The 18,568-nt window shown below is 39.8% G+C and overlaps 1 protein-coding gene across 1 annotated transcript in view; it reads left to right on the top strand.

The window, feature by feature from the left end:
- Positions 1 to 18,568, top strand: part of LOC136097733 (dynein axonemal heavy chain 11) — an 89,243-nt gene that overhangs the window by 70,063 nt on the left and 612 nt on the right. The window contains 8 exon segments of the mRNA XM_071805512.1: positions 1,115 to 1,350; positions 6,401 to 6,517; positions 13,631 to 13,835; positions 15,137 to 15,301; positions 15,806 to 15,946; positions 16,563 to 16,665; positions 16,668 to 16,732; positions 18,327 to 18,449. Coding sequence (XP_071661613.1) covers positions 1,115 to 1,350; positions 6,401 to 6,517; positions 13,631 to 13,835; positions 15,137 to 15,301; positions 15,806 to 15,946; positions 16,563 to 16,665; positions 16,668 to 16,732; positions 18,327 to 18,449 — 1,155 coding nt within the window.

Here is an 18,568-nt window from a genome sequence, read left to right as displayed (position 1 = left end):
TTAGGAACACTGCTAACACCTCAATGTTAATGTTTTCCACAAGGAAGTATTTCAGCTCATGTGCTTCCCTTTAATTTATGGATTTAGAATCCAATCCAGCAATCACAAATAAGGAAAACTGGGGTGTCATTATAAAGGAATGGACATGGATTAGTGCTTGAGAAAAGGACATGGTTTAGTGCTCAAATTAGGTTATGGTTGGACTTGATGATCCTGAGGGTCTCTTCCAACTGAAATGATTCTACAATTCTATGAATTGTTGGGGATTTGCCCTTCGCTTAAGCAAAGAACAACTTACTTCCCGACATCTGGTGTAGATCTTCTATGCTTCCACTGGCCACATTTTTTTTCCAAATAACTTAGTTATTCACTCTCTCTTACTCTGTTGTGCAGCATCAGGCATTTCCCTTTCCACTCTTACCCATTCAGTAAGTACTGATTTCAGATGTTCCATTTCTTTTCGATTTCATCTCCTTGTCAATGCCTGTAACAAGTTGGTGTCCAGCAAGTGTGGCTCTCTGGTGGCTGTTCTCATGTATGTGGACACCACAGGTTCCTTCTGAGCAAAGGGGCACTCATACAAGTACATTGCCACAGCTGGTGCCAGACAGGGAGCTGCAAGGCTGCCCCTGCCCCTGGAGATGGTTCTGTTCTTTGGGTTTGGAGCTTGTTGACACACAGCTGAACTATATTAAGAAGATACCGTGGGAATCCTGTTTTTATGATTTTTGTGTAGATAAATGTTGATTTATGTTCCAGAAATATCTGCTCAAGAGCATACATGAGCATTGAATTTGCAATATCAGAATCTGTATACAGCGAAATTTGTAATATATGGTGGGTTTTTTAAATTTTATTGAACAATAAATATTTTTATGAAGTAAATGTCTTAAATGAAAACACATTTTTTTAAAATGTCATAAATGTGATAAAGTGCTTCTCATCGTATTTCCTAGCATAATCTTTTGCATCGGAAACTCCACAGGGATCTTCCTTACCTTTCTGACTAGAAAGCCTTAATTTATATCAGCCCAGTTATCTTATGAATTGCACTGAGTCATGTCTTGCTGCTTGGTAACCTTGCTGGATGATTATTTTCCACTATGATTCAAAGATTCTTATTGCTGTGATGGAGGGCCTGGACCCGATTGTCACGTTGACAGATGATGCTGCGATTGCAACGTGGAGTAACAAGGAACAGCCCGGTGATAGGATGTCAACAGAAAATGCCACTATTCTGACAAACTGCAGGCATTGGCCTCTGACGATGGATCTCCAGCAACGGGGAATTAAATGGATAAAGAATAAATATGGAGCTGACCTTAAAGTCATACATCCAGGAAAGAAAGGGTATGTGCATGCTGAAAAATTGGCTTTCACATTTACTGCCCTGAAGTTGCCCTAATTTTTGCAAGAGCTTAGTGTTTGTTGGAATGCACTTACTTGAAGACTTGAAATATTGCAACCATGTTGCTTATTTATCCATAATATCATTTTCCATTTAAAACGGTGCTTGAAAGGGGACCTTTTTTATGTTGTTTTCAAGTGTTGAGAAGGGAATAAAGTGGAAGTCGAGGTGCACTTTTTGTGAGGGGCAAGTCACTTTTTCAATAGGCAAGGTGCAAAGCCTGATGATGTGACATTAGTTTCAGTGTACGGTTTAGTCAGCAGAACACAGCAGGTGCACCTTAGAGGGGAAGATTCAATCCAGTGCACTGCATTCAAGGCAAAAGTCAATATTAGGCCTCTTGCTAGTAAAAAAATGTGTTTCCAATTCTTGTTACTGTTACTGCATTATATATAAGTTGATACCACTTGCATGTAATTGATCTGTTCATATCTCTTCTCATGTTTACTTTGATTTAGGGAGAAAACTAGGTAAGATTTAACTGCTTCATTTCAAAGGGCTGTATGAGTTTATTTTACTGAATTCCAGATACAACACACAATTATGCAGCACAATACATGATCACAATAATTTCTCACTTTTAAGAGAAGCATCGATCATTTATCTGATCTGTCCTCTCGGACAGAGGCAGAAGTCCTGAGACAGCCCCACCCTTGTCGCTGTCAGGCAGAGATAGGGGACCTAAAAGACGACGAGGGTTGGAAGCGTATTGCAGTTCGGCATCATGGGCAGCCCCCCTCCCTGCCTGCTTTGCCTCCCCAGGTGCCCCTCCGTAATAGGTTTGAGGCCCTGGATCTTGAAGAAGAGGTAGGTGAGGAGGTGGTGCCAAGCCTGCCTACAAGATCACATAGGAAGAGGCGGTTGACTTCACAACTTAAGACTGCCTCTGATAAGAAAGAAAGAAGGGTGATTGTAATAGGAAATTCCCTTCTGAAAGGAATGGAGGGCCCAATATGCAGAGTTAACCCCCATCTTAGGGAAGTTTGTAGTCTACCTGGAGCCTGGATCAAGGATATCGCTAGAGAGCTCCCCAACCTGGTGCACCCGACAGACTACTACCCGCTGCTGGTCTTCCAGACAGATGGGGAGGAAGCTACTTCCCATAGTCTGAGGGGAATGAAGAACGATTTCAAGGTCTTGGGAAGGATGGTGAAAGATTCAGGGGCTCAAGTGATCTTCTCTTCACTCCTTCCATCTTCAAGTGACGATGTGGGATGGAACAGGAATATTCAGTCTCTAAATGGTAGGCTCCAAGACTGGTGCTACAGGCAGGGCTTTGGATTTTTTGATAATGGCTGGTTTTATAAGACTCCAGTCCGGACAGTGTTACACGAGAAAGGTTTATCTCGCAGGGGCAAAAGGATGCTGGGGCAGGAATTAGCTGGGCTCATTTGGAGAGCTTTAAACTAGGTTCAAAGGGGGATGGGGTTGTAGTTGGGCTTGTCCCAGTGGGGCAGCACTCTAAAACTGATGAGGACTGGGTCGCCTCCTGTGCCCCTAGGGAGAAATTGGTGTGCTCTGCTCGCTCCCTGAAATGCCTGTGCACCAATGCATGCAGCATGGGGAAATAAGCAGTAGGAGTTAGAATCCTATGTTCAGTCGGGAGATTATGATCTGGTAGCAACTACAGAAACATGGTGGGACAGTTCACATGACTGGAATGTGGTCATGGATGGCTACGCCCTTTTCAGGAAAGACAGGCCAGCCAGGCGTGGTGGTGGAGTTGCTCTCTATGTGAGAGAGCAACTGCAATGTACTAAATTCTGCCCAGGAGCGGATGAGGAACGAGTTGAGAGTGTATGGGTCAGGATCAAGGGGCAGGCTGGCAGGGGTGATACTGTTGTAGGTGTCTATTACAGGCCACCAGATCAGGCTGAGGAAGTTGATGAGGCCTTCTATGGGCGGCTGAGAGTGGCCTCACAGTCACAGGCCCTGGTTGTTGTGGGTGATTTTAACTTCCCTGATGTTTGCTGGAAGGATCATTCGGCCACCCAGCCACAGTCCAGGAGGTTCCTCCAGTGCATTGATGATAACTTCCTCATGCAGATGGTGGAGGAGCCATCTAGGAAAGGTGCACTGCTGGATCTCATCCTCACTAACAAGGAGGGTCTGGTTGAAGCAGTAAAGGTTGAGGGCTGCCTGGGTTGCAATGACCACGAGATGGTGGAGTTCAGCATCTTGTGTGGCAGGAACAGAATAGCAAGTAGAATTGCAACCCTGGACTTTAGCAGGGCTGACTTCGGCCTTTTCAAGCAATTGCTAGGGGAAATCCCATGAGCAAGACTGCTTGAAGGAAAAGGGGCCCAAGAGAGCTGGATTGCATTCAGAGATTGCTTCTTCCACGCTCAGGCAGAGCATCCCCACACGTAGGAAGTCAAGGAAGGGAGCCAGGAGGCCTGCGTGGTTGAATAAGGATCTGTTGGGTATGCTCAAGCAGAAGAGGAGAGTTTACAGGTCATGGAAGCAGGGGCTGGCCACTTGGGAGGAATATAAGGCTGCTGTTAGAGGATGCAGGAAGGCAGCTAGGATAGCCAAGGCCTCCCTAGAATTACAGCTGGCAAGAGGGGTCAAGGACAACAAAAAGAACTTTTTCAAATACATAGCAGATAAAACTAATACCAGAGGCAATGTAGGCCCACTGATGAATGGGGTGGGTACCCTGGTGGCAGAAGATACAGAGAAGGCAGAATTACTGAATGCCTTCTTTGTCTCTCTCTACTCTGCTGGAGGCTGTCCTGGGGACCCTGTACCCCTGAGACCCCGGATGAAACCAGGTCAATGGAGGAGTTTGCTTTAGTTGATGAGGACTGGGTTAGGGAGCAATTAAATAGTCTGGACATCCATAAATCCATGGGTCCAGATGGGATGCATTCGTGGGTGCTGAGGGAGCTGGCTGAAGTCATTGCTAGACCGCTCTCCATCGTCTTTGCCAAGTCTTGGGAAACGGGAGAGGTGCCCAAGGATTGGAGGAAAGCGAATGTCACTCCAGTCTTCAAAAAGGGCAAGAAGAAGGACCCAGGTAGTTATAGACCGGTCAGCCTCACCTCTGTCCCTGGGAAAGTAATGGAACAGCTTATCCTTGGTGCCATCCCAAGGCATATCAAGGATAAGAGGGTTATTAGGGGCAGTCAGCATGGCTTTACCAAGGGTAAGTCATGCTTGACCAACCTCATAGCCTTTCATGAGAATGTAACAAGGTGGATGGATGATGGCAGAGTGGTGGATGTGGTCTACCTTGACTTCAGCAAAGCCTTTGACACAGTCTCCCACAGCATCCTTACAGCTAAGTTGAGGTGTGGTCTAGACTATAGAGTAATGAGGTGGGTTGCAAACTGGCTTAAGGAGAGAAGCCAGAGAGTGGTAGTCAATGGTGCGGAGTCTAGTTGGAGGCCAGTATCTAGTGGAGTGCCTCAGGGGTCAGTACTGGAGCCAATATTATTCAATATATTCATTGACAATTTGGACGAGGGAATTGAGTGTACTATCAGCAAGTTTGCTGATGACACCAAGCTGAGAGGAGTGGCTGACACGCCAGAAGGCTGTGCTGCCATCCAGCGGGACCTGGACAGGCTGGAGAGTTGGGCGGGGAATAACCTGATGAAATTTAACAAGGGAAAGTGTAGAGTCCTGCATCTGGGCAGGAACAACCCCAGGTTCCAGTATGGGTTGGGAAAATACATATTAGAGAGCAGTGTAGGGGAAAGGGACCTGGGGGTCCTGGTGGACAACAGGATGACAATGAGCCAGCACTGTGCCCTTGTGGCCAGGAAGGCCAGTGGCATCCTAGGGTATATTACAAGGGGGGTGGTCAGTAGATCGAGAGAGGTCCTCCTTCCCCTCTACTCCACCCTGGTGAGACCCCATCTAGAATATTGTGTCCAGTTCTGGGCCCCTCAGTTCAAGAAGGACAGAGAACTTCTGGAGAGGGTCCAGCGTAGGGCAACAAAGATGATTAAGGGAGTGGAGCACCTCCCTTATGAAGAAAGGCTGAGGGAGCTGGGTCTCTTTAGTTTGGAGAAGAGGAGACTGAGGGATGACCTTATTAATGTTTATAAATATATAAAGGGTGAGTGCCATGAGAATGGAGCCAGGCTCTTCTCAGTGGCAAACAATGATAGGACAAGGGGTAATGGGATCAAGCTGGAACACAAGAGGTTCCACTTAAATTTGAGAAAAAACTTCTTCTCAGTGAGGGTGACAGCGCACTGGAACAGGCTGCCCAGGGAGGTTGTGGAGTCTCCTTCCCTGGAGACATTCAAAGCCCGCCTGGACATGTTCCTGTGCGACCTCACCTGGGCGTTCCTGCTCCAGCAGGGGGATTGGACTAGATGATCTTTTGAGGTCCCTTCCAATCCCAAACATACTGTGATACTGTGATACTGTTCTTCTGAGCAAACTCTTTTCCCTTACCTGCCTTGATCTTTTTCTTTCTTTCCCAACCCTCACAAATAATTGTGATTTTCATTCATACCCTGCAGTACCCTTCTGCATGAAGCTATATTGTCTGCTTACTTATCCTTCCACAATTATCTGCTCTCTTCTCAGTGCCTGTTGAAAGAGTTCTTCGAAGTACTTCAAATGCAGTGCCTTCCAGAAAGCACTTATTCTGTAGATGAGGATATACCAAAAGCTGTAACAGAAAAAGCATATTTACAAAAAAAAAAAAAAGGCAACTAAAACATATATGTGCCCCTCAAGTATTCTATATCAATTCCAGTGTTTTCAGTGTGGGGCTGTAACCTCATATTTACTTATAAGCAAAGCCCCAGCAATGTATGTTTTGTTTAATATGAGAACTAGCAAGAATGTGAGTGTGAAGGTGTTGAACTCAAAACTGCCAAACTCTTAACCACTGGGAAATTCTTTGTGAATTAAATTAGTGGTTTAATCATGCTCTTTTAGAAAAACTAGTTCTATTAGAGAAAATAAATCTTTCTAGGACCAACGTTTATCTAATATTTGAGGGTTTAATTTTTTATTTTTCATGTTAAGTTTTCTGAAGACCATTGAAAGAGCTTTGGCTTGTAGAGGGACTGTACTGTACATGAGTGAAACGGTTGATCTTGTACTTGATCTTCTGTGTGGAAGACATACAGTTATAAAGGGAAAGTAAGTATACTTGAGTAATCAGAATTTTTCCATGACAACTGGGTCTATATTGCTTTGATTGCCACATTTTGCTTACTTCTTGATAACCTTTCCTTAAGTTATTTATTTATTTTTTAAAATGCAATGGCTAAAAACTGCTGATGAGTGGATATTAAAGTGTTGGTGTCTACATCTGATTCGATAAAAAAATTATCTTAATTCACAAATTGGAATAGAAATACAGTATAGAGGTGTATGTGAGTTTCTCAACCCAAAGTTAAAATAATTTACTTTTTTACCTCAAAAAAAAAGGAACAAAATGAGAGGCATATATTATAATTTGGCTCAAAAGAAAAGAAAATACTTCATTTGTATGTTAGGCATCTATAGGAAAAGGCAAAATATTAGAAATGATAGACTGGATTTGGGTCTAACAATATAGGGTTTTCCAGCTGCAATATCAGCGTAAGAAAACCGTGGCTCCACTTTCCATTGTGCTGCCACAACTCTTTGTTGAGCCACCCCATGAAACAAATCAAGAACCTGGTTTAAAAAGAAAAAAAAAAAAAAAAAGAGAGACTAATGAGGAAAAATGAATGTTACAATGTAGGGCAGAGATGGGAACTCTTCACATTGGTATTGTTGCCAATGTCCCATGCATCAAACCAGTCCAGTTGATAGTGTTCACAAACCCATTGAGGCAGGTGTCATGGTGGTGTTGCTGTCTCCAGTTTTACCCAGAAACCTAGTCTGCTAACACCAGCACTCACATCCCGTTTCTTATGCAAGTGCTCCAAACATCAGAGTACGGGGACTGTTCCGATCCCTTCCTCCCAATGGAAGGACCACAGCTCTGACAGCCCTGTGAGCTCCACCCCAGACGTCTGAAGCTAGGAATTTTAGTGAGAGATTCAAATTCTAATCAGCTAACTCCAGGCTGATGAGTTAATGTGTCTTCCCTGTTCTGACACTGCAGTGGCAGGAGTGGCAGATGGTACAAGGGAGGGAAACTTGATGTTTTGACTTTTTATGGGGGGTGTCTGTGCATCTCATCTGTCATTCTCATGCCTCTTTTTCCTCTATATTTTGAAAAATTGATATCAAATTTATAGAATACCATAAAAATATTGTCCAAGATCTAATTAAGTCACCTCTAGATACACATTTTTCAGGATGATAATAGGAAAAGTAAAGGAGCTTGTACTCAAGTCCTTGGTGCAAGAGAATTTCAGTCTGTAATGTCTTCCATCACTTTTCATGAAAACTTCCAATGTGATTGTTGAGTATTCAAGGCAACTGTTACCTAAAGAATAATTTTGATTTGTGGTTGCGTGAGAGTAAACTTGTTAAACCTCATTAAATGTTTTATCTGTTGAAATGAAATGCCATGTTATTGTCTCTGCTCAAATGTCAATTTATTTTTAAGCCTGAAAGTGTTCCTGTCTTCTATTCCTGTTTTCAAACAGCACATCAACCAACTAGATTTTTATGTTGAAGAATATGATATTTATTCTGATAAAAAGCCAGAGATACCCCTGAAGCATTTCTTGGATGGGTCTCAGATTACTCACAGTATTGAGAGAACTTGCACAGTTTCAGATTGTTAAAAAAGAAAATATGCAATATAGGTTAAATAAAAATAGTATCTATAATAGTTTTGGACAGATTACCCAAGCTTTTTCTCCCTCCTTCCCCTCATATTTCAGGCAGTGGTGACTGAAATAAAGTGGTGTCTTGCATATGTGAAGCTCCTGGAAGATGCACTCTTGCCCTGCACTGTGAGATCTTCAAATTATTCCTTTTTGTTACATTTTCTATAATAGTATTTGAAGTACTTCAGAGTAAGACCATATAGCTTGCTTTTTAAAATCTATAGAGAAGAAACTCTATTGAAAATTAGAATTACACTGGTGTGAAAGATCAAAAATTGCACAGCCTAACAAGTCTTAAGGCACGAGACAGAGGGATATAAAACAGTAGAAAGGAGTTGGATTGAAAAGGACAAGAGTCACAGCAATACAGTTTTGCATTTCCTTAGCAAGGGCTTCCATGCAGTGCAACAGAGCTGTACACATGCACACAGACACAAACAAAAATATATGAAGCTACTCAAATATAGGTTCTTCTGGAGAATATTTTAGCAGCATTACATGACCTAGCATTCTGTGGCTTATTGAGGATGCAGCAGGTCTGCTTTGTGGGGCACTAGTAATATATATATATATATACACACACCTTTTATTACAAAATAATCAGAGTTTTCCTCATTCTGGATTCATTTATGTTACTTGTTTATTTTAGTAGTTGTGGCAGGCACTTTGAATTTTTTTTTCCTAATAAAGAAAGACTAGAAAGGTATTTGTGATAGATACGGTGTAGTCCAGCAGTTGAAGTTCATTAATAATTGGAATGTTGCAGAGTATGAAGTAATGAATACTAATTACTCCTTTCATGTCTGACAGCACCCTGTGGACCAATACATCAGCCCAGACTTTAATTTGGTTCTAGTAATGGTTTCATCAATAGTACATTAATTCTGTGTTTGAAAAGATATACAGTTGAACCTGACCCACACAGTAGATACCACTGTCATAAAATGGCCACATACTGACAACAAATGGATAATTACAAATAATTAAATTCACTGAGCTTCAGACAATCCTAATTTTACATAAAATATATCTTATCATATCAATCGACTGAAAGCATAGCAACGGAGATTTATCAACTTGTACTCCTTCCAAAGCAAATTTACTAGCCTGCATATTAGAGAACTTGCTGATCTGTGAAGCAGCTTCATAAAAGTATATCTCCCCTTCCTTGTTTACCAAGATTATCCTTGTGTTATATTCTTGCATATTCTGTAACACCAGCTTCTGGTATTGCTTCTGAATGAAGCCTGCAAAACTACTTCTCAGAGTCAGAGAACTTCAAATATAGTATAAATTTATATTTTCCTCAAAATGCGGGTGATTGTAGGGTGAACTGCAGGTGCTTGTTATCTGTGAAAATCAGACTTCTTGCTTAAGTACCTCAACATATATTTAGAAGCCTAACAAGTTTTAGGTGTTCAAGTTTGGATATTTTTTTTTAATTTTTATTTTGGAGCAGTAAACCTTCTTAGTGGGTCTTAATGCACTGTAGGCTGTGACCTGATGTTCAAAATGGCTTTCAAATGCTAAGATTGGTATTAAAATATTTTAGGCTGTTTACTTTAAGAAGAGGGAAAAAAGACAAAAGATAATAAAATAATTTCCAAAAATTATCAGTTGTAGTACATTGCTTTATATAAGCATGAAAGGCACAAGAGAAAATAAGTAAAATTTGGGTAGGAACTTATTAGCAATGTATGCAAAAATTATCCGAAATGCACACAGTTAGATTTTTCTGTAGCAAATAAATCAAGGCATAAAAGTAGGTGCCAACGCTTATACAGTGTTGGGTTCTGGCCCTCGCCTGCTGTAAGAGTGAAGCCATTGAAAGATTTGGTACACATAGGCTTTAGCATTTGAACATTAAGCACTATCTGTTTCCTATCCTGTCTCCTCAGCACCTCTCTTTTGGAGATCACGGGATATGAGCATTAACTATAATAGATCAATGTCATTTTGACTCCTAGGAGAGAAGACAGAGGAATAAATTCATTGTTCATAAGCCCCCTATTTGCATTCACTCGAGCTGTTACACCTGCTCAAATCCTTTGCACGTTCACAAAGTGCATGTCTCTTCTGTTGCAAGATCAAGTTATTACAAGATTCTTTAAGATGTCTTGAAAATTGATTTATGTGCAAATGTAGCTTGTATGAACAAGTTTCCATTCTTACGAGGCATGACTATTATTCATGAAACAGCAAGACAATTCACTCAGTTTCTCCACAGGGAGAAGCTTTCCTTGCCTTGAACGTCTCACCAGCTGTGCAACTTTAAGGCAGTGCTTTTCCACTGAACTCGTTTGACCAACTTGCACAGTTTGCCTACTGAGATTGCCTAGTAACAGCTCCATTCTGCGCTTGTTTCCACCTGATTTATTCAACTTCATTCTCTACATTACTTGTTGGAGTCTGCAAGTCGATTCTAGAGGCTTTTGATTTTAAGCGGCAGGAACTGAAAGAAACCTCCTTCGGAAAATGTGTTTATCCCTCTGTCCTCACATTGAAAAATATTGTTTCCCTTTCCTTTCCTATCCAAGAATTTATCACTTCTTTTCCATCTTGCTGAGCTGATCCAAAACATTTAGCTACAGGAAGCTATCCTACTTTCTGCTATTTAGAGTCATGGCATGTTTTGGAGAACATACGCCCTGAAAGGTACTGCTTTTGAGTTGCATGAAAGTGCCTGCTAAGAAAAGCTTTTGCATAAACTCTTGAGCCATTTCATGATATGAACTCATGTTCCTATAGTGAAGACTTTTCTGGCATCATAAGATCCTGTCTTTGAAAGACCTGGGCATTCTTTCCTCAGGCAGCATATACGCAAGGGAGATGTAGATCTTTGTGCTGATAACTCATGTTTTGACAGATCAGACCAGATGTTGCATTGTTCCTAGACTTCTCATAGCTGAGAGCTTAGTGTTTGTGTTGCCTTCTGAAACTTATCTGGCTTTATATTTGGTTTTGCCAAAAATCTGTTGTTCCTCAAAGTGTATACAAGATTTTTAAAGTGCTTTGCGGATCCTTTTTTAATCCCTTAATCTCTTTTATTTCAAGATCTACAAGAATTTCAACAGAAAAAAAAATAGTGGAGAACAATCTGTCTTTGATATACTTTTTATGTTCTCAAATAACGGGAGTTGGAGCTCACATGAAATATGGTCTGCTGGTTCCTGGGTAGAACGGTGCATTAATTCAGTCCATTCTATCTGCCTCTGCTAGTGGAATAGGAGATTCTGAGCAAAAAATTACAAAAAGTAGAACTTGGTTTTAGTAATTTATTTGACAACCATTTTTTTTGCTATGCCTTCTGGTATGGACTTCCATAAATAGTGCCTGTATCTGCTTCATTTCTTCAGAATCCAGAACAAACCTCAAAACAGATACATTTCATTGAAAAAAATGAAGCAATTCTACTGGGTTTCCCTACCTCTGCATTTATTGTTCTTGCTTATACTCTTTGAAGAGCAATAACAAAACATTTATTTTTCCCAGATCTGTAATTAACAGTAAACCTAGAGTAGCTGCAGTAATAAAACGCACTGAGTCATTATGTAGTTTTTGCCTTTCATAGATAATAATCACCAAAATGGGTAATTTATTGCTCCTGTGAATTGAGAACCCATAGAGTAAGTACTTGAATCCAGAACTCTAAAACTTATTATGTTGCCACATAGACCTTCTGAAATATAGTGTGACTCCCTTAGCAAAGCTTTTTCCACTGACAAATCAAACTGGAAAAGTTGTCTTCTGTCAGATCTCTGCTTGCCTCTTGTTTCTGTGCGTGTGTGTACTGAAAGCAAAGCAAAACTGCTTTCTCTGTGTCAAGTTCTGCTGTTCTATTCCTTCCAGCTGTAGCAAGTTATGAAGGCTGTGGAGAGACCACAGTATCAGAATTGAAATCCGTGTTGCAGAACTGGAAGTTGAATTCATGTCCACCTGAGAAAGGTTGTATGGCCTGAAGGACATGACTGTATGGTTAAATTATTTCACTGTTATACAAGCATAAACCCGCAAAGCTCATTTCCAGTAGTTTGCGTGGCAGTAGTATAAAACATAGATGCTCGATGCTGAGTTTTGTAGAGTCGCAGTTTTCCTAGTGCTGGACATATTAGGTGGTTATTTTTAGGAATTCACTGTAGTAGATCATAAGTGACTGTCTTTTCTTCCTGATCCTTGGTGTAATGCAGAAGTGCTTTCAGGACAGGATTTCATTTAGCCTGTGTCTTCTGGCTGAGGGGATGTCAGAAGCAGGCAAGGATGTTAAGAGCTGAAATATGTGTCCTTGACTCTGGCAATGCCCTATAATATCCTAGAAATAAAGCAGTATTAAACTTTGTACAGAAAATACTTTTTTAATTCATGTCCTGATGTGACTTTCATGAATTGCATTCAATTATTTAGTATCTAGACCATTGCAATCACTTTGAAGATTGATTTGACTTAACAAATGTCAATCAGTTTGAATTTTGAGAAAAGGGTTTGTGTCTGCCTATGTTCCATTGTAGAAATCTTCTACTGACTTTTTTTAAACAGAATTTTGTTACTGATGTTTGGATCTTCGTTCTTGGCAGAGAACATTCAAAGCTATTGCTGTGCCGAAAACATTGTACTTGTGCCTGTGTGTGGTAGGTGATGGGTGAAGACGGGCATACTGCTCACTGTGCAAGCAGATGACACAAAGTTGTGGCACCTGCTTACACCAGACCAGACACAAAGCACACACTGTAGTCTACAAGCAGTCTTTCCATTTTTTATTTTTGGTGCTGTGCCATAGAAGTAGGAAGGTGAACTTTATGTTATCTCACTGCTGAACCCCAAAATAGTGCTTCAGCAGTAGTAGTGTTGCTGTACGGAATAGACTGGCACCTCTCCCTGAATACAAGGGGTCAGAAAATGACATCTCTCCAATAAGGCATCTTATTGAGTGAGTAAGAGGTGAACCTAGCATAACTCCTTCTTTCACCCAGCAAATAATTGATTTGGAACAAAACATTTAGTAGGTCGCCTTAAAAAATTATTTTTGTTATTTCTGTCATCAGTCTCTGTCCTCTCGTCCCGATCAGTTTGTTTTAAGTATATGCATCTGCTTAGGTTTTCTAGGATTTACTGCTAAGCTACTTAAAAAGATGGAAAAGTGAGCTATATTTAAGGAAATGATTGTGAGAACTAACAGCTATCTCATTAACGATTGTTTGAAAACTTTTCTAAATTTGTGGTAAGTAATAAAGACAAATGTTTACCCCTAAGTCACAGACTCTGTCTGCTGTATATGCAAATGAAACTATGCCCTGTGTATTCTTCATAATTTTGATATATTCAATCAACCTTATTTTGTTTCTTAGTCTGCAAGCACCTGAAGTTTGGCTTGTATCCATTTCCTATGCTTACAAGATCTTGCAGTACCCATCTTTTGCATTCTAATATATTTATGGGGTTTTAATTCAGTGAGATCCTCATTCTTGCACATTTTATTCCTTCCCAGATACATGAAGACTGAAGACAAAGAAGGTGAATTCAACAAGAATTTCTGTCTCATCCTTCACACTAAGCTGGCTAACCCTCACTACAAGCTGGAGCTGCGGGCTCAGACCACCGTCATTAATTTCGCTGTCATCAGGGATGGGCTGGAAGACCAGCTGTTGGCTGAGGTTGTTAGTGCTGAAAGGCCGGACTTAGAAAAATGTAAGGTAAAGACTATATTTTGATCTGTCTGTCGCTCCATCTCAGATTTTAAGGTTAGCACTGATATGCTTGTTTGAATCTGCTGTAGAGTAACCCATATATTAGAAGGATTTTAATGGTCAGATTCTGAAAAGTGTACAAAGTACTTCTACTTATTTGCTCAAATCTGTGCTTCCAGAGGGCTGGGCTTGACCTAAAGCTCTGCTATAAATTAAATTTATTGTGATCTCATTCCCACACTTCTTTCTACTGCTTGGTTTGCTCTGTGCATTGCGTTTAATTTACAGTGCAGGATTTAAGCCTCCTGCAGTGCTTTGTGCTTCAGTGATCTTGAACCAATAAATGTAAATAAAATTTCATGCCAGTCTATAAGAGGATATGATGGCACTGTTAGGACCTGAGGCATTTGGTTAATAAATCATGGTTTATTCCTACAAAGATGTAGTTGTGGCTGCTAGTCATATCAGCATATAGTAACTTATGAAGAAAAACGCTTTTATAGCGGATTATAGAAAGGACTTTGAGCAGTCTGTGATCCATGAGCTAAAACATGAAAAAATACTTAGGGGTGTGAAATGAATAATAAGAATACTTCCTATTCCTCTAGTGTGTCTTTTCCAGTTATCTCATGTAATTTACAAGCTTCATCCACAAAGATTTGCTACACCTCTTTGTGGTCCTGCTGCTTCATGCAAGGGCAAACTGGGTCAGAGAGTTTAATTACCCCTTGAAGAATGAAAGTCATGTACTTGGGAACATGATCTGAAAACAGCTGGCCATTTTCTTCCACATCTGCACATTGCTCCACATGGGGCTGTATGTTTACACCTGTAGCACCTAGGGGTTTTTGGTGCAAGGGTCAGACTGAGTTAGAGAGCTCCACGTAAGACTAGTCAAACTCTTTCCCTGTCAGAAGGTCAGTCCAGTAGAGCAGACTGACCACACTTTCCCACACTGCTTGCTGCCAAAGTGGGGATCTCCAGCCTTATGCTACTGTTGGTTTTCTCAGATGCCACATAAGTCACCACTTGCCATCTCTGACAGGATCCCAATCTTTTTGTCTAGTCTGAGGGAGAAAGAGGCTAGGAGAAAGAGAAAGTTCTGGTCCATGGTGACCTTGAGCTTCTTGTTTTGGATGTCCCAGAACCTTAGTGCTGGTGTACTGAGACAGAAGGTAAATTGTCTTTTTCAGAAGTTAAATTAAATTAATTGATGTAATTAAACAGAAAATATATCTGATGAATGCTATAGAAGAGTATTTTTTGCAGTAGTTGTTTAAATACAGCGTTTTCATTCTCTCTGCTAGTCAGTCCTGGCCAAGCAGCAGAACCGTTTCAAGACTGAGCTTGGGCAGCTGGAGGATGACATGCTGAGCAGCTTGTCAGCTGCCCAGGGCGGTTTCTTAGACAACAGTGAACTTGTAGAAAAACTCAAAACAACAAAGTCAGCCTCAGCAGAAATACAGCACAAGGTAATAACAGTTGGACTATTCTTAACAGCTTAACATCACATGTAAAATGTGTATTATTAATGAATTTTAGAGAGATATTTCTGTGAGCTTGGAATAGTCAAATTCCTGTCTGTCTAGTAAGTGCTGTCCACCCACATATTCACAGTTTAGCTGTATCTGTATGTAGTTGTCACCGTTGTTTTTTTTTTTCCGTTTTGATTCAGATGCTTGAGTTAGTACTGAAAAGACATGTATCAGCATGAAATGTGAACAGATATATTCATATACGATTGCCATATTTTCACAAGTGAACAGGCATATTGCTGCAGAAAACTGTCGTTCCCTAATGTTTACCTAAGAAAAGAAGCTTGCTTACCTCAAATATTTTCTACTGTCTGAAATAAAGTTGGTTTAGTTCTAGCGTACATCCATACTCTTTTTTTTGTACACATAGGAATGTTTTGGTAATTGTGTGGGATAATCACAACCCTTCAAAAATTAAGTGAAACAACCGTCATTCTGTAGATAGCTGAAGCCAAGGAAAATGAAGCTTAGACTAACATGACAAGAGACCATTACAGACCAACAGCCACAAGAGCATCTGTTCTTTACTTCTTTAGTAACAATCTGGACAGCATCAACCCCATCGACCAGTTTTCGCTGAAGGTAAGAATTTATCTTGCTTATTTGGTTTCAAAGTGCCAGGAACAGAACTCTGCCTCCAGCAGTGATGCCCAATATGTTAGTTATCACTTGTACCAGATGTTTACATTTGCAGGGCTGCATGTCTGAGAAAGGAGAACGCGATGTGATCTCCTGCTGGTCCATAACACAGGGCATTCCCACGAGTCTCTTTGTCAGCTGTCTCCATTCTGGCGATGTTTTATGACCATGCTTCACCTTCCTTTTGTTAAGCCATCCCACAGAGTCAGGTAGAAAAAATTTTGAGGGATTCTGTATAAACAATTCACTCTGGTAAATTTACCAAATGATCTAATGCTATGAGGAAGGGAAATCACCCACTGCAAAATTACCAGCTTGCCTTAGTGCAAGGTTCTGCCTGCTGAGTTAAATAAGGAAGCAGAAGAATATTGCTGTTTGCATCCCTCACCCCTGGTTTGCTGAAAGTTTCCATAAAAGCCTCTTGGCAGAAGTGCTTTGCATTTGAAACCGCTTAGGGCAGCTCTTCTTAGAAGGCTACAGTCAGAAACTAATTATCTTATGAGTAGAAAAGCAAAAGATCAGAATTCAAATAAATAAAAATAATTGTACTTGTTTTCAGGTCTTCAATGCAGTCCTCCACAAAGCAATTAAGCAGGCTGAAAATGCAGGCAATATTCAGTGTCATATCTCTAACTTGAAAATAGCTGTCACATATTCAACTTTTATTTCACAAGCCAAGGACTTTTTGAAAAGGATAAACTAATTTTCTTGGCCCAAACAGCTTTTCAGGTGAGGAAAAATTTTCACATCAGTGATACTGATATTCACTGGGTTTTCTGTGTTTATTTACTGGAAGGTGATGCCTTTAAGCAAACAATTTATCTTGCTTCTTTTTGGTTATGCAGTTTCTCACACAGTGTGACTGCTGCTTCATTATCAATTAGAGAAATTCCAAAGATATTTTAAAGTAATTCTTGTCTTTTAAAATGCTGCAATGACTTTGTGAAGCTACACTGAGGATAAATAGCATGATTTAGCTGCTTGTTGTTGGATAATTAGCATTGAAATAATGTGGTGTGTAAAGTAAATAATACATATCGATATCACATTCAGGCTGTTACTTTTCCTTTTAGCTTTAGTACCAGTATGCCTGGGAAAAAAATCAGGGCTCAGTTGTACTGGGTGGCAGCTTTTGCCCTGAAGAACTTGCTTCAGGTGTTATCACAGAGCTGATCAGTAACAGAAGTAGGAATTAAAATAGAAACCAAGAATTTGGGAAGAAGGTAAAATATTTTAAATTGAGTAATCTGATTCAGGAGAGGATAGGAAAAAAAATCAATTGACACAATGTATAAGTTGGAGTTAAAAGCAAACAAATATGTCTGTAAAATAAGGGAGAGGAAAGAGGGGAAACAAACTGGTGATGATTTCTCTGCATCATGGTGCAGATGGATTTATCCAAATCGCCTTGGCTTTTCTTTTAGCACTATGTTGCTTAACTATTCTCTTTTTTTGTAGCAGTGGTACAGGGATGGATCATGGCAAACGGAAAACTGTATGGCAGCTGAAAAATAAGCTCTATCACAATTACAGAATAGACAGAAACTGGAGTAAAAGGCAGACTTCTGATTTATTAAATACATTTTTAGATGGAAAGAGAGAGGGCTTTTAATAGAGGGAGAAAGATGTATTTATATCAGAAACAAGAGAGAATATATGGTATCATAGCAAAAGTGTCTCTTCTTCCCACTGTATGTGTTTATCCAAGATTAATTTTAGTGTGCAAGAGTTACATTTTTATGTATATGTTTCCACAGGCTAAAGAAAAATAACTGCTATTGTTGGTTAGCTCATCTCAAAATCTGTGTGAATTTGTGTTTCAGTACATAAATGTTTTATATATAACATATATATATTTAAAAACACATAATATACTTTTATTATATATAAATTATCTATACATGTATATAGATAAATGCAGTTATATTTTCTGCAAAAAGTTTTGACTGAGAGGTAATGTGTTTTTTTTCATGATGTTTTTTACAGGTAAAGGAAATTTCATCTTGGGGGGGGAATGATTTTAAATAAAATTGTCACAGCCTTTAGTGACTAATATAATAATTCCAATAATACCAATAATTCCAATAATAATTCCAATATGACTAATGTAATATAATTCCATTTGTAATAGATTTCAAATAAATATTTTAAAATATCATTTAAATGAGATGTAAAATATTATATCAGAGTTTCAAAAAATGCAGCTGTAAGAATTCTTATTGCTTCAAGCTCCCTACTCAGTAATACTGTGAGTAGTGAATACTTTAAGGGAGAAGTGGTTCTCAAGCAAGTCTGACCTTTTTCAATTTTGTATGCTGTCAAGATTCTTCTAAGAAGTAAAGAGATAGAGCTCCTTGAATTGGATTTCGTTTTTCAATTCGGAGTTGAACACGCTTACAAGACTCCTGTTGACTTCTTGACAACACAGTCATGGAGTGCCATTAAGGTAGGCTAGAAAAATTGCTTCTCAGTTCTAAATATTTTCTGATGTTATTTCTGGAGGCATGCTACAACTAGACAATTTCAGATAAAGTCATACATTACACTCTGTTTTTTAGCAGAACT

This window comes from Patagioenas fasciata, chromosome 2 (genome assembly GCF_037038585.1).
Source record: "Patagioenas fasciata isolate bPatFas1 chromosome 2, bPatFas1.hap1, whole genome shotgun sequence".
Lineage (NCBI taxonomy): Eukaryota > Metazoa > Chordata > Aves > Columbiformes > Columbidae > Patagioenas > Patagioenas fasciata.
Note: the sequence above shows the minus strand (reverse complement) of the source record. Positions and strands in the feature narration are given on the sequence as shown.